At 34.6% G+C, this 12,945-nt stretch overlaps 1 protein-coding gene across 18 annotated transcripts in view; it reads right to left on the bottom strand.

Annotated features, from left to right (window-relative positions):
• Positions 1-748: 748 nt before the first annotated feature.
• Positions 749-12,945, bottom strand: part of GCFC2 (GC-rich sequence DNA-binding factor 2) — a 45,413-nt gene continuing 33,216 nt past the window's right edge. For 3 of the 18 annotated variants that reach the window (XR_014314957.1, XR_014314961.1, XR_014314967.1), the window contains 6 exons: positions 12,556-12,661; positions 9,488-9,564; positions 6,804-6,870; positions 5,082-5,228; positions 3,021-3,145; positions 749-2,212 (listed from right to left, as the gene is read on the bottom strand). Coding sequence is in view for 2 of the 18 variants with exons in the window: in XM_082743678.1 (XP_082599804.1) it covers positions 2,095-2,212; positions 3,021-3,145; positions 5,082-5,228; positions 6,804-6,870; positions 9,488-9,564 (534 nt within the window). In the remaining 16 variants the exon portion in view is untranslated. Of the gene's footprint in view, positions 2,213-3,020; positions 3,146-5,081; positions 5,229-6,803; positions 6,871-9,487; positions 9,565-11,836; positions 12,149-12,555; positions 12,662-12,945 lie in introns of all 18 variants that reach the window. The other 15 variants (XR_014314958.1, XR_014314964.1, XR_014314968.1 and 12 more) reach the window with 8 other exon arrangements.

Genomic DNA, 12,945 nt, shown 5'->3' with positions numbered 1-12,945 from the left:
TGGACTTTCTAATGTTAAACCTTGCCCTCCTAAAAGAACACCTGTTTAGTCAAGATGTATTATCATCCTTTTTACATGCTGCTAGGTTCAGTTTGCTAATGTCTGAAGGACTTTCATTCATGTTTATGAAGAATATTGGTCTGTAATAATTTTTTTCAGGTTTTTTTTTTTTAATCACATATGGTATATTTGATACAGCTACATAAACATTTTGTCACAGGCCTAGGAAATGCAAAAATCAGTTCTTTTGAGGTGTTTTTTCAAGGCATTTTTGGGTTCCTAACAACAAAGAGCTTTAAAGTCATCTTTCTGATTCTGTAAAGATTGTGAAGTTTTTATGTGAAAAAGGTAAAAAACCCAGGGAGAGAATTGAGATATGAATTTCTAACTCAAGATTTTGTTCTTGCTAGTTGTGTTCCTCCCTTTCATTCCATCCATTCTACACTCAGAGGGGACAAAGAAAAAAAACCTGGCCTGGGGATTGAATTAAAATCAAGTTTCACATGTTTTTGAATATCCTCAATTAGAGTATATGAAGGATAAAAATCTTGAGGTTCAAACACTAAGTATAATGAAATCCAGTATAATGATAGGTATTTAAGCTATTGGGAGTTTAAATCAATTTCTATTTCTGAAAGCAGTTCTAACATTTTCCATTCTACAAAAAGAGAAATCTCTCTGCTCAAATTAAAAACATAGGGAACATATCTAAGACATCTTTAATTAAAAATGCAGAAGTCTTAGGAAAGTTTTCAAATACACATTTTATTAATAAAAATTAGAAATTTCATATGCAATAACAATGTCATTTATGTTAACACACACATATGTTTGTAAGTAGAGAAAAGGTCTGAAAGGATAACATTAAAATGAAAACAACATTCACCTCTGGGACAGTAACTGCAGGAATGCTAAATGCCTCTGAGTAATGGTTTGAATTTCTAGAAATTCCATTCTTATATAATTTGTGTAACTAAAAGAAAATTTAAACTATTCCTACTAGTGAATCATAAGTCTTCACTGCAGTAGAAATAACACATCAATCTGTTAAAATATACATCAACTTCAAAACGAGAGGTGATAATGGATGAAGCCACATGCTCAAATCCTCTACAATCAAAGATTTCCTGATTATCTTTGGGGCAATAATTTATGAACTACATATTCAGGGTTTCTCTTGAGTTATTTAACAAATAGATTTAAGAAAAGATTTCTCAAAATGATAATTTACTAGTAATTTTTTAAATTTCTTTTCAATTACACCAATATTTTATTAGGAAGTTTATAACCTGTTCTGAGTATTTAAAGTAACTGTTTCTTATCTAAGCCTATCACCAATGAAAAAACAGTAACAAAAGAGTAGTCAAGTACGTAACAACTATGATGACCTTAGCACACTACAAACATCATACACAAAATTAAAAATGGCAATGAGGAAACTATAACATAGGACAGGGACAGTATCTTTAAAATATAAAAGGTTCTGACAAATCCCTAAGATGAATGGGTTATTAAAAAAAAATTACAAATAGCCAAAAAGAAAAAAATACTTATTCTCTAATAGCCAAAATGAATAATTAAAATATGATTTTTTTATAGCTACTAAATCTGCATGGAGTAAGAAAAAAAAGGTAATACCTATCCTGTGGCTGGGGGGGAGGGTGGTTTCACTGGCCTCTGTTACAGTAGTTATCAATAAACCTTAAAATGCCTTTACTCAGTTAATACTTAGCAAATAATTCATTCCAATTAAGTTTTACATTTTAACTTATTTGTAAACAGAGATCGTTAAAGTGAAGAAAACTAACATGTTTTTATGGTGCAGTTCGGAAGACTCACCAAAGCCCAGACAGCAAGGTTTCTTCAATTTCTCTCTTCAACTAGAAAAGTGAGAAGAATCAAAGGGACTATGTTAAACTCTTAATGCTCCTGTGTGCTTAATTCCTGCAACCACCACAGGGGGGCCAGCCTTGCATGATACCAAAAGGTAAGGGGAGGATTGGAAGGATGGAGTCCTGCTCCACCTGGCCCCCAAGCAAAGGAGGCAAGTATGATTATATTAAAATCTCATGTTAGTACTTTCCCATAGTTTGTTCAAACTTCTTTAGTTACTGATTTCAGATCGTCGAGGTGATACTCTTCTATGAAGGATTCTGCTTGATTCAAAGCTTTTATTTTCACTAGAATAGGAATTATTTCTTTGACTTCATCCCTGAAAAACAAAAAAAGGTTTGAAAGCATAGTGAATCATTAGTTGTTAATCTGAAACAAAAATTTTAACCCAGTATCTAAAATAGCATAAAATATTCAGATGTTACCTTCTCCATAGAGCATTCAGCTATAGTCATTAGGGGATGTATGCTGGCAAATTTTAATGTGAATGATTAAAAAGCAGTTAAATCTACCATCAGAAAGCTGATGGTAGATTTAAAGTTACGGTGGGTGTGGGGCTATCAGCTTGTAAGGACTATGATGGGGGGAGCCTCGGTAGGAATATTTACCTATGGATGCTACAAATCTGTGCTTTTTATTTAAAAATTTTTAAAACTTTTGGAGTAGTGGTTTACCAGAACACCACTGTACATCTAGTGGTGTTAATGAAGCCCCTAAACACTTAGTGTTGTTAATGAAACATCCAAGAGATTCTAGCTATTGCTGGGTAAAAGGCAGGCTGCAGACCTGTACTTAAACAATAGTTGAGATTTTTAAATGGCCAGGAAAATGAAAAACATGATTAGTAAGAGGCTTCTGATTTATAGTTTCCTAAATTCTCCTGTGTGATAGTTTTCTGGAACTGCTTATTTTAGAAGAGATTTACATTTAAAAATATGAACTATTAGGCATGAGGTGGGAGTATAAAATAGTGATTCCAAAGGTTGTGCATGAAAGTACTAATTCTATAGTGGTAGTCTCCATAGACTTTTAAAAATAGAGTAATAAGTACAAATTTTTCTAAAAATTACTGAGTGTAAAATAGAATCCTTGAACTATGCTTATGGAGATACAAATATGCAAATTACCTGAATTCACTTCTAGATAATTTATGTGCAAACTGCAACAAAAACTGGATGAAGTTTTCTAGCTGGGGAATAGACGTTCTCGTGGCAGAACTTTGGAACCATTTTTCTGGTAAATACGCTGCTATCTGTTAATTAAAACACATGGTCAGTTTTTAGTAACAGTTATCTAAGGCTTGCTAACATCAGTCCATCTCATTTAGCCCTTTATGGTTATGGTAAAATAAATTTCGAGAATTTTTCATTGTCAAAGTTTATACATCTTAAAAGGATGAGAATGTCCTGCCACTTTTCTATTTCTGGTAGTAGACTCATGGTCAAAGAGGACTAAACTGAACCTGAAATTTATAGCATGGACGATGAATTCAATTTTGGGGAGATAATGCAGTTTAAAACTGTGTGATATAAAAATAGCCAAAAAAATCATGATGGGTTAGGAACTGCTATCTAATTTCTTATGTTGTTTTTAAATTTATAAACATTTTTCTATATTCTTAAAACTAACTTATCTGATGAATAGACAATGTTTTTGGGTAGAGAGTTGGCAACTCTCTATTATAAATAACGCTACAATATTCTTTGTACTTAAACTCTGATAAAGAAACAAGCCCCAAATAGGGTCACTTGCTCCTTACAACAGCAAACCCAAGATCTGAACTGCAGTTTCAACTCATCTCAGGAATGTCACTTTTAAACAGTCAATCCCCAGATTTGAGGTCTGTAAAATAAAAACCATGCCATTTTCCTTTCTCCAGTAAGACCCTGTCCCAGCCTGAAATAATCCTTTTCTTTTGCTAACAGTTCCTTGTCTCACCTTCTTTCTTATGAAACCCTTTCATTCTGTACAACTCCTCAGAGGATCTCTCTACTTGCTAGATGGAATGCTGCCCGAATAACAGAACCTTAATAAAGCCATTTAGATCTCAAATGTACTCCATTGCATTTTCTCACAAATTTACATGTGCATCTCTGATCTCTAACTCAACAATTTTACTTCAAGGAATTTTATCCTAAGACAAGGGGTATGAACTTTAAAGGTTTGTACCCATCATGCCAACTCTATCGAGTTCAAGCCCTCATTCCACCAGTGAAGACTGTTTCTCAGAACCCCGGCATCACCCATTCTAGGTGCCCCGGAAATAATGTGCAATTGTTTCCTCATGCTTATGACAAGAACTAGGAAATAACAGCAAAAAACAAACAAACAAACAAACAAAACCCTGGCCAGCATAACTGGTAAAAATAATATCCTTACTATGTTATTTTGCATTTCTCTTATTAGTACTTTTGATCTTTTCCATGAGTTTAGAAACTTTTACATATTCTGTTTTTGGTGAATTTCCTGTTGCATGTCTTTTGTCTATTTTTAACTGGAATATCTGAATTGTTTACTAACTTTAAAGAGCTTTTTTAAACAGGTGGATGTTAATCCTTCTATGGATTATAACTTTTATTTCTCAGTTTTCCTTTTAACTTTTAATTATAGAAAAGAAGGAATAACTGGTCACCCCAATGAAACTATCCTTCAGTTTTAACAATGATCAAATCTTGATACCTTTTAAATGTTTTTAAATTCACTGAAGTTTTATACTTTCATTAAATCTTTTTTTCACCATTTCTTCTCTTGCTTTTAAGTTCAAAAAGATACATTTATCCTCTTAGTATAGTATTTTACAGTTTCTTTTTTATACTTTATCTGAAATTTATACTGGTATTTAGTGAAAGTTGAGGATTTATCATTCTTTTTGTAAAGAGTTAACCAACTGGCTCAGCACCATTTATTAAATTTTTCTTTTCCCTGCTGGAGGTAATTCAAACTAGTATACAAATTCTTAAATACTAAGAGGTTGGTTGCTTTTGGGTTTCTAGTCTATTAAATTATTATGAGTACCACAACAATTTTAATTATTCTGTTACAAAATAGGTTTTAAACTTTTTAAGTAATCTCTAGACCCCAATATCCTGACCTTGAGATCGAGTCACATGCTCTACCCCCTAAGATAGTCAGGTGCCCCACAATACAGACTGTATTAATTGAATTTTAAAAAGTAATATTACACTGACCTGGTTGCACTTTTTAACAACATCTGGCCCAGGTATGGCATTAAGAAGAGCTATAATAAGGTAACGATTTAGGAGCTTCCCTAGTCCTAGTTCTTGCAAGGTGTCATCTGGGAGGAGTCCATTCCAAAGAAGAATATTGCGGAACAGCTAAAATAAAAAAAGGTTAAGTGACTGTGCAGCTGTTTCCCCTAAAGGAAAAAGGTAGTAGTTTCCAAAAAACATAAAACATTGGTCTATCAATTTTACAAACACTAGAAAACATTTCTGAACAAATACCTAATTTTTTACAACCTCCATATATTTGCTCATCATATTTCTTAGGACTATCACCCAACATCATCTCAATCTTCACTGGACCCTCTCCAGATCAGTGATCTTCCTCCTCGATTCAGAGTCTGGGGTCATCAGGCGCAAGACCATAGGACCCAAAGATTCATAAAGGACTACTGTTAAAGTGAGTGTCACTGTTACTAATGTGTTATTCTGAGAAACTGTCATTGCTCTGATACATAAGATTAAAAAACATGATATCCCAATAAAACTAACATTAGTTGCCTTTCCTTCCTCTAAATCCATATTTTTGTGAATTTTATGATTTCCATTTTCTTCCCAGTACTATATTACTCTAACATGCAATCTTTCTACACTTTGTCATTACTGACGTTGTTCCCTCTTTCTGGAAAGTGTTTTCCCTGATTCAACCACCTAACAAATATGGATTCACCCTATTAAAAACTAAGTTTGCTGAGGTCACCCTCTTAATTGTAAAATCCAGTAAACATTTTCAGTCTTTCTCCCAAGTCTCTTGGGTGGTATTTAATACTTTGTCTTCACTCTTAAAAATTCTTTGCTTAGTTTTCATGATGCCACCCTCTTGTGACTACTCTAAGTTTCACAATAAATTCTAACGCTTATTTGAAGACTTCACTTTCTCTGCCTGCCTCATGTCCCTCTTTCCCAAGGTTGTGTTGTTAGCCTTCTCATGCTTCATGCCATTCCTAATACTGCCTCCATGTGGCTGACTTCTCAATCTCCAACTAAGATCTGCCTCCTGCAGTCCAGACGTCTATCTATTCCTATATTTTCCCCCATAGATTTCAATTCACCATCTGAAACAGACCTTTATCTTCCCTTCAAGCCTGTTCTTCCTGTATCCCCTCCAAGTTACCAAGCTGCCAAAGTCAGAAACTTGGCTAGCACCCTGGTCTTCACATGTAATTATAATTTAATCATCAAGTCTTTTCAGTGCTCCATCCTAAGTATCTTCCGAACCCAACTTTTTACCATCTCTCCCTCTTACCACTGACTTAGTAATGACTTCACCATTTTAGACTAGGAGTTGGCCAACTATTGATTGTGGATTAAATCTAGCTTGCTGCCTGGTTCTGCAGAGCTGGTAAACTAAGAATGACCTATTATTTTGAAAAACAAAAACAAAAACAAAAACAAAAACAAAACACCCCCAAAAACACATTTTGTAACATGTGAAACTTAAGACACTGACATTTTAGTGTCTGTAAGTAATGTTTTACTGAAACAACCATGCTTATTTGTTTACATATTGTTTATAACTGCTTTTATACTACAAGGCAGAGAGTTGAATAGTTCAATGAACATTCAAAGCAGAAAATATTTACTACCTGGTCCTTTAGAGAAGTTTGATAATCTCTACCACATACTAGTAAATGAGAAAAATTTTATTTTTGTAGTTTTTCTGCTTACCTTTAAACCTGACCAGAACTGCCTTTCTTGGAACTTTGAATGTGGTGATGTTTTGTTTTCTACAGTGCTAATTTGAAACCAAGAAAGAACAAAATGCAAACTGTTAATCTTACAGAACCAGGGTTTAAAAAACTTTTTTTTTAAGCAACTAAACTTTAACACATTAACAGAATGTAAGTAGAGTGCTCTGATATCAAAATTACAATTACATGTACACTTTGATCCAACAACCCTATTTCTGAGAATACCTTCTGGAGGTATACTTGCACATGTACTGGTTGGCGGGTCTATAAAATTATTCACAGCACTGTTGGTAATGGTTTTTCACTCTCATGCCCACCAGTTACATTACATTATATGAAGGCAAATTAAGCAGCTTAAAACAGGAGGAAAGTACTCTTGTGATGATATGATCTCAAAGATATACTAAGTCAAAATAAGGTACAAGACTATGGTTACAAATGTACCTTCTCTGCTATAGAATGATGGGGTGGGAATAAGATTACGGCATATGTAAGTATTTAATTCTAATTACATGACGAAATTATGGAAAGGTAAAAAAATTACTAACAGTGATTATTATGTATATGGAAGAGGAGGGGCAAAAACTGGATGGAGGGCAGGAGGGGAGGGAGTAAGACTCCGTTTTAAATATAAATTAAAATATACATACTCCTACTACTCATACTTCTGAACCATATGAATAGATTTCTTATTTAAACATTCTACTACAAACTTTAACAGGGCATAATTTTTATACACAGGTATCTCTTCACAATTAAATTAGCCAGAAAGCTCAGAAGTTCCTTTCTTTTCTCTCCACAGAAGCTCTTCCATCCTGTGAACGCTCACTGGATCACTTTAGTTCATGATCCAGTACTATAAACTGTCTTTTTAGCAAATGTATAAAAAGCTTCAGATACTACTTGCTTCATGATACTGTATATAGAACCCTGAAGATTCCACCAAAACTACTAGAACTGATAAGTGAATTCAGTAGTCACAAGATACAAAATTAATATACAGAAATTTGTTGCATTTCTATACACTAATAATGAAGTAGCAAAAAGAAATTAAGAAAACAATTGCATTTAGGGCGCCTGGGTGGCTCAGTGGGTTAAGCCGCTGCCTTTGGCTCAGGTCATGATCTCAGGGTCCTGGGATCGAGTCCCGCATCGGGCGCTCTGCTCAGCGGGGAGCCTGCTTCCCTCTTTCTCTCTCTCTCTGCCTGCCTCTCCATCTACTTGTGATCTCTCTCTGTCAAATAAATAAATAAAATCTTATAAATGCAATTGTTTTTTTTTTTTTAATTGTACTGAGAAGAACATAATACCTAGAAATAAACTTAACCAATGAGGTGAAAGACCTGTACTCTGCAACCTATAAAACATGGATGAAAGAAACTAAAGACAACATAAAACACATGGAAAGTTAATATCATTCTCATGGACTGGCAGATCAAATGCTGTTAAAATGTCCACCCTACCCAAAGCAATCTAAAGATTTAAGGCAATCCCTATCAAAATACCAACTGCATTTTTCACAAAACTAGAATAATACTAAAATTTGTATGGAACAACAGAAAATTCGAAACAGTCAAACCAAGCATGAGAAAGGACAAAACTGGAGGTGTCACAATTCCAGATCTCAAGATACACTACAAAGCTGTAGTCAGAACAGTACGGTACTGGCAAAAAAAAATAGACCCACAGATTAATAGAACGGAATAAAGACCCAGAAATAAACCCATATTTATATGGTCAATTGATTCTACAATAAAAAAAGGCAAGAATATTCAAAGGGGAAAAGATAATCTCAACAAATGGTGCCAGAAAACTGGACCACCTTCTTCTGCCATACAAAAAAACAAACTCAGAATGGATTAAAGACCTAAATGTGAGACCTGAAAACTTCAGAATCCTAGAAGAGAGCACAGGCAATAATTTTTTTTGGCAACAGCCATAGCAACATTTTTCATCTAGGAAAAATATCTCCTCAGGCAAGGAAAACAAAAACAAAAAAACCCTACTTGTTTCCTAAAGTAAATCCATAATTCACAGAGTTTCTAGCTTTCTGCGCTGGCACCGCTCTGAGCATGTGTTTCATCTTCACAGTGTCTTGTGAAGTAGGCATTAATACCTTACTTTACATACAAAGACACTGATGCACACAAGCCCAAAGTCAAATATCTAGTAAATGTGGGCTCCAGAATCTGGATTTAACCACACTGTGATGCCATCTGCTATGTTCTTAACATAAAAAAAAACAAACATCTAAGTCCAAGTGTGTCAGATATCATACATGGAATGAAAAAGTGAATTATTTTGCTGAAATCCCAATTTGCACCTTATTAGGTGTATGTATATTTGAGAGAACACCTAATTTTTTTTTTTAAAGATTTTATTTATTTATTTGACAGAGATCACAGGTAGGCAGAGAGGTAGGCAGAGAGGCAGGCAGAGAGAGAGGAAGGGAGGCAGACTCCCTGCTGAGTAGAGAGCTCGATGTGGGGCTCGATCCCAGGACCCTGGGATCATGACCCGAGCCAAAGGCAGGGGCTTTAACCCACTGAGCCACCCAGGTACCCCTAGAGAACACTTAATTTAGTTTCTTTTGCACTGCATTCTTAATTTTGCGTTACATGATTAGCTATTACATATAATCTAAAAATCAAAAGCTCTTACCTCTTTGGATACAGAGGAATAAAAACATCATCTTCTATTGCTTTCTTCATTCTCACAACAACGGACTTAAGTAAGTCCTATTATAGAAAAATTTAAAAGCATCAGTGATAGCCATAGGTAGAAGTCTATTTACCAAAAGTAGTAATTTTAAAAGTACAGTACAGATTTGTACTATACTGTAACACAGAATCAGGTGTTAAAATCACTATCAATGAGGTAACAAGAGAATTTTATTCACCCATGTTGGTGCATACAGCTGTAGCTAGTGCATTTTCATTGATGTAGGGCATATTCTGTCACATCAATACTAATAATGGGATATTCAGGTGTTTCCAGTTTGGGAGCTATATTACACACAATATTGTATAAAAGTTCTTTTCCATTTAAAATACATCATTTCGAATGCCAGCCTTGACAAATATTTCCATATTGTTTAAAATTTGTGTTTCTTAAAAACAGTTTTCTAAAAAGAAATGCTACAAAGGACATTATTGAGTTAAATGTTGGAAGTGGGATATGGATGGTAGATTAAGTATATGAAGTTTACTGAAAATGGTAAGTGTCCCATGATTATGTAACAAACTTTTTATTCTTATTTTTTCCCCCCAGACTTTTTATTCTTAACAAATAAGCAATTTACTCACAAAGTGTTCAGGAGAAACAAACTGTGTATATATACAATGGAACAGCAGATAATAAAGCATAATGGAGCAAAATATTAATGACAGGTGAATCTGGGTAAAGGGCCTATGAGCATGCTATTTTTATTCATGAGAATTTTCTGTAATTTGACATTATTTCCAAAAATTTGTTTAAAACAAACTCCTATATTTTTAAACTCTGAGCTCATTAACTTTTTCGATTATTCAAATACATTATTTCATAGGGGGGAAAAGTTCTCCAAACAGTAAAGTTTTAACGACCACAGACACACATACAAACACACTCTGTATACATTCTTTAAACTAGCTTTGAAAAGACTCTAAAAGCTTTAGTAGTTTTTACACTGCTTCAAGGCCATTTCTTTCCTATCTTTTATTTATGCAGTTGAATGTCTGAATACAGAGGTAGGACATAATATATATTCCTTTCACACCGTATACTTTGAGAGTCCATTTTCTCAATATTTGAAATCCCTTTGAATACTATTCTACTATCTATAAGTCTATGCAGAATTCCTAGCTTTGTGCCATTGACAAATTTTATTAGCAGGCATTTTACATCTTCATCCAGTTCAATATTGAACAGGGCAAATATTAAGAAAATACCTAATACTAAAAGACTTCCCCCAAAGGTAGCCACATTCCTCTTGGTCCAGTATTCTATAGCCATACTCTTACCAGTTTCTTGTACCTAACTGTAAATTGCTAAGCTTATCTTTCCCTATTTAATCCTCAGGAACAATTATAAATACACTACCTACTCTACCTGCACAGTACCTTACTATTCAGTGAAAGTAACTGAGATAATATGGGACACTTTGCTTCAGTAAGCAATCATCTGCATTTAGGAACCCTATCAGTGATAGATTATAGTAATTACTACTTTTTTTTTTTTTTTAGGTGTTCACAATCTACCTCTGTAATAATCTATTTTAGAATCTTATCAAGAATCAAAACTATTCTCAACCAGGCATTAGCTTATAGAATCATTTGCTTCTTACTTTGAAAATAAGAACTATGCTGTTTGAGTCCATTATTCTAGAATTTTTTTCATTCTCTTCAATTTCTTACACATCACTGAAAAAACAGTGATGTCACTGGCAAGGCAAACTGTCTCAGTAGCCAGGAACACTATGTAGTTCAGAGATTCTTATGTACGAATGACTATGCCACACTCAGGGAGTGTTTTACAGTGTCTGGAGAGATTTCTGGTTGTCGAGACTAGAGAGCACTACTGGCATCTAGTGGTTAGAGGCCAGGGAAGCTGCTAAGCACAATACAGAGCACAGGACAACTTTCCACAGAATTATCTTGCTCCAAATGCCAAGACTGTTGAAGATGAAAAATCCTGATACAGTCTAGTCTCCTACTAATTACACAAAGAACCCATTTTCCACATTCATTGTGGGAGGGCTTCCAGAATAAAAATTGCTTGTATAAGAACTTCATGAGTGGATCTCTAACACTTTTGAAAGATTTTAGTTATTATAAATTACAAAGTGCCAGGTCTACCACTTAAGACCCCAAGTGACCTTTTACCAGGGACATGGCCCTCTGGGCCCCAGCTTCTTCATCTGTAAAATGGAGTTAAAGTCAACACATTCTACAAGGTTGTGAAGATCAAACGAGACAATGTGAAAGTGTTTAATAAATAGAAAAGCACTGATTATATTTAGGTTACACTTACATAGTCCCATACAGAGAGCAGATATAAGATTCCATATCTACTTCCTTGTGGTTCTTATCTACTGATCCTGATTCAATGCTCTGTAACAACACAGAATAAACCCACTCCTTCTTCAAATAAAGAATCTTCATGTATATCTTTTTCTAAGTTAAATAGCTCTAATTTCTGAAATGATTTTCAAGTTGTATGTCTTTATCCTATTGGAACGAGGTGAAGACGCTCTCACTCCCATCAGTTTGCTATATGTTCAAATCCTTCACTTTCCACTGGGCTCCAATGCCACCTTAAACATTTCACAGTATTTTCTTTGGGCTGCACAGGTTTGGGGAGGGGAGGGGAGGCAATGTGGTCAGTGACGCAAGCTTAGGCTTTAAAATAAGATTAAGGTTCAAATCCTAGTTCTAATTCAAGGTATTACTATGAACCAATTTCTGAGACTGTATCTTCATCGGTAAAATGAAGCTATCACCCATTTTTTAATAGAGCAACTAGAACTAAGATGACACAGGAACAAGGTCCAAGAGAGTGCGAAGTACATAGCAGGAATTAAATAATTGTTCCTTGTCTTCCCCCACTTCTCACTTCCTATTTTAAATAACATTATTTTTTCCTTTTTAACGTAGACTTCACGCCCAACGAGGGGCTTGAACTCATGACCGAGACCTGAGCTTAACGAACTGAGTCACCCAGGCACCCCTTAAATAACAACTTATGCACACCTTATTTCCTTTAAGATCACATGTTGCTTGAAGACAGAATCATGCTGGTTTCCCTCTTCTCTCTCTTACTTCTTACAGCTTCCCTCCTTCATAATAATTCCCAGTGCTAAAATTTAATGGTGTTCAGAATATGAATGTGACATGCCTCCTTGCTTCTCAACCACTTTGCTTATTCTACTCTGGACAATCTCAAGACTGTCAATTCTCTCTCAATTTCCTTAAAGCTCAACATATATTTGATTTACTGATTTAACTGTATGAATATGTGACATTCTCATCAAAAAGCAGAATGATAAAAAGGAGTACCACAATAAAAGTAAGATTTAACACATTCTCACCAAAGCCTCTAAAAGGTCGCTCCTTAGGTCTTATGTTGAACAAAACTCAATT

This window comes from Mustela nivalis, assembly GCF_964662115.1.
Source record: "Mustela nivalis genome assembly, chromosome: 8".
NCBI classification, from domain to species: domain Eukaryota; kingdom Metazoa; phylum Chordata; class Mammalia; order Carnivora; family Mustelidae; genus Mustela; species Mustela nivalis.
Note: the sequence above shows the minus strand (reverse complement) of the source record. Positions and strands in the feature narration are given on the sequence as shown.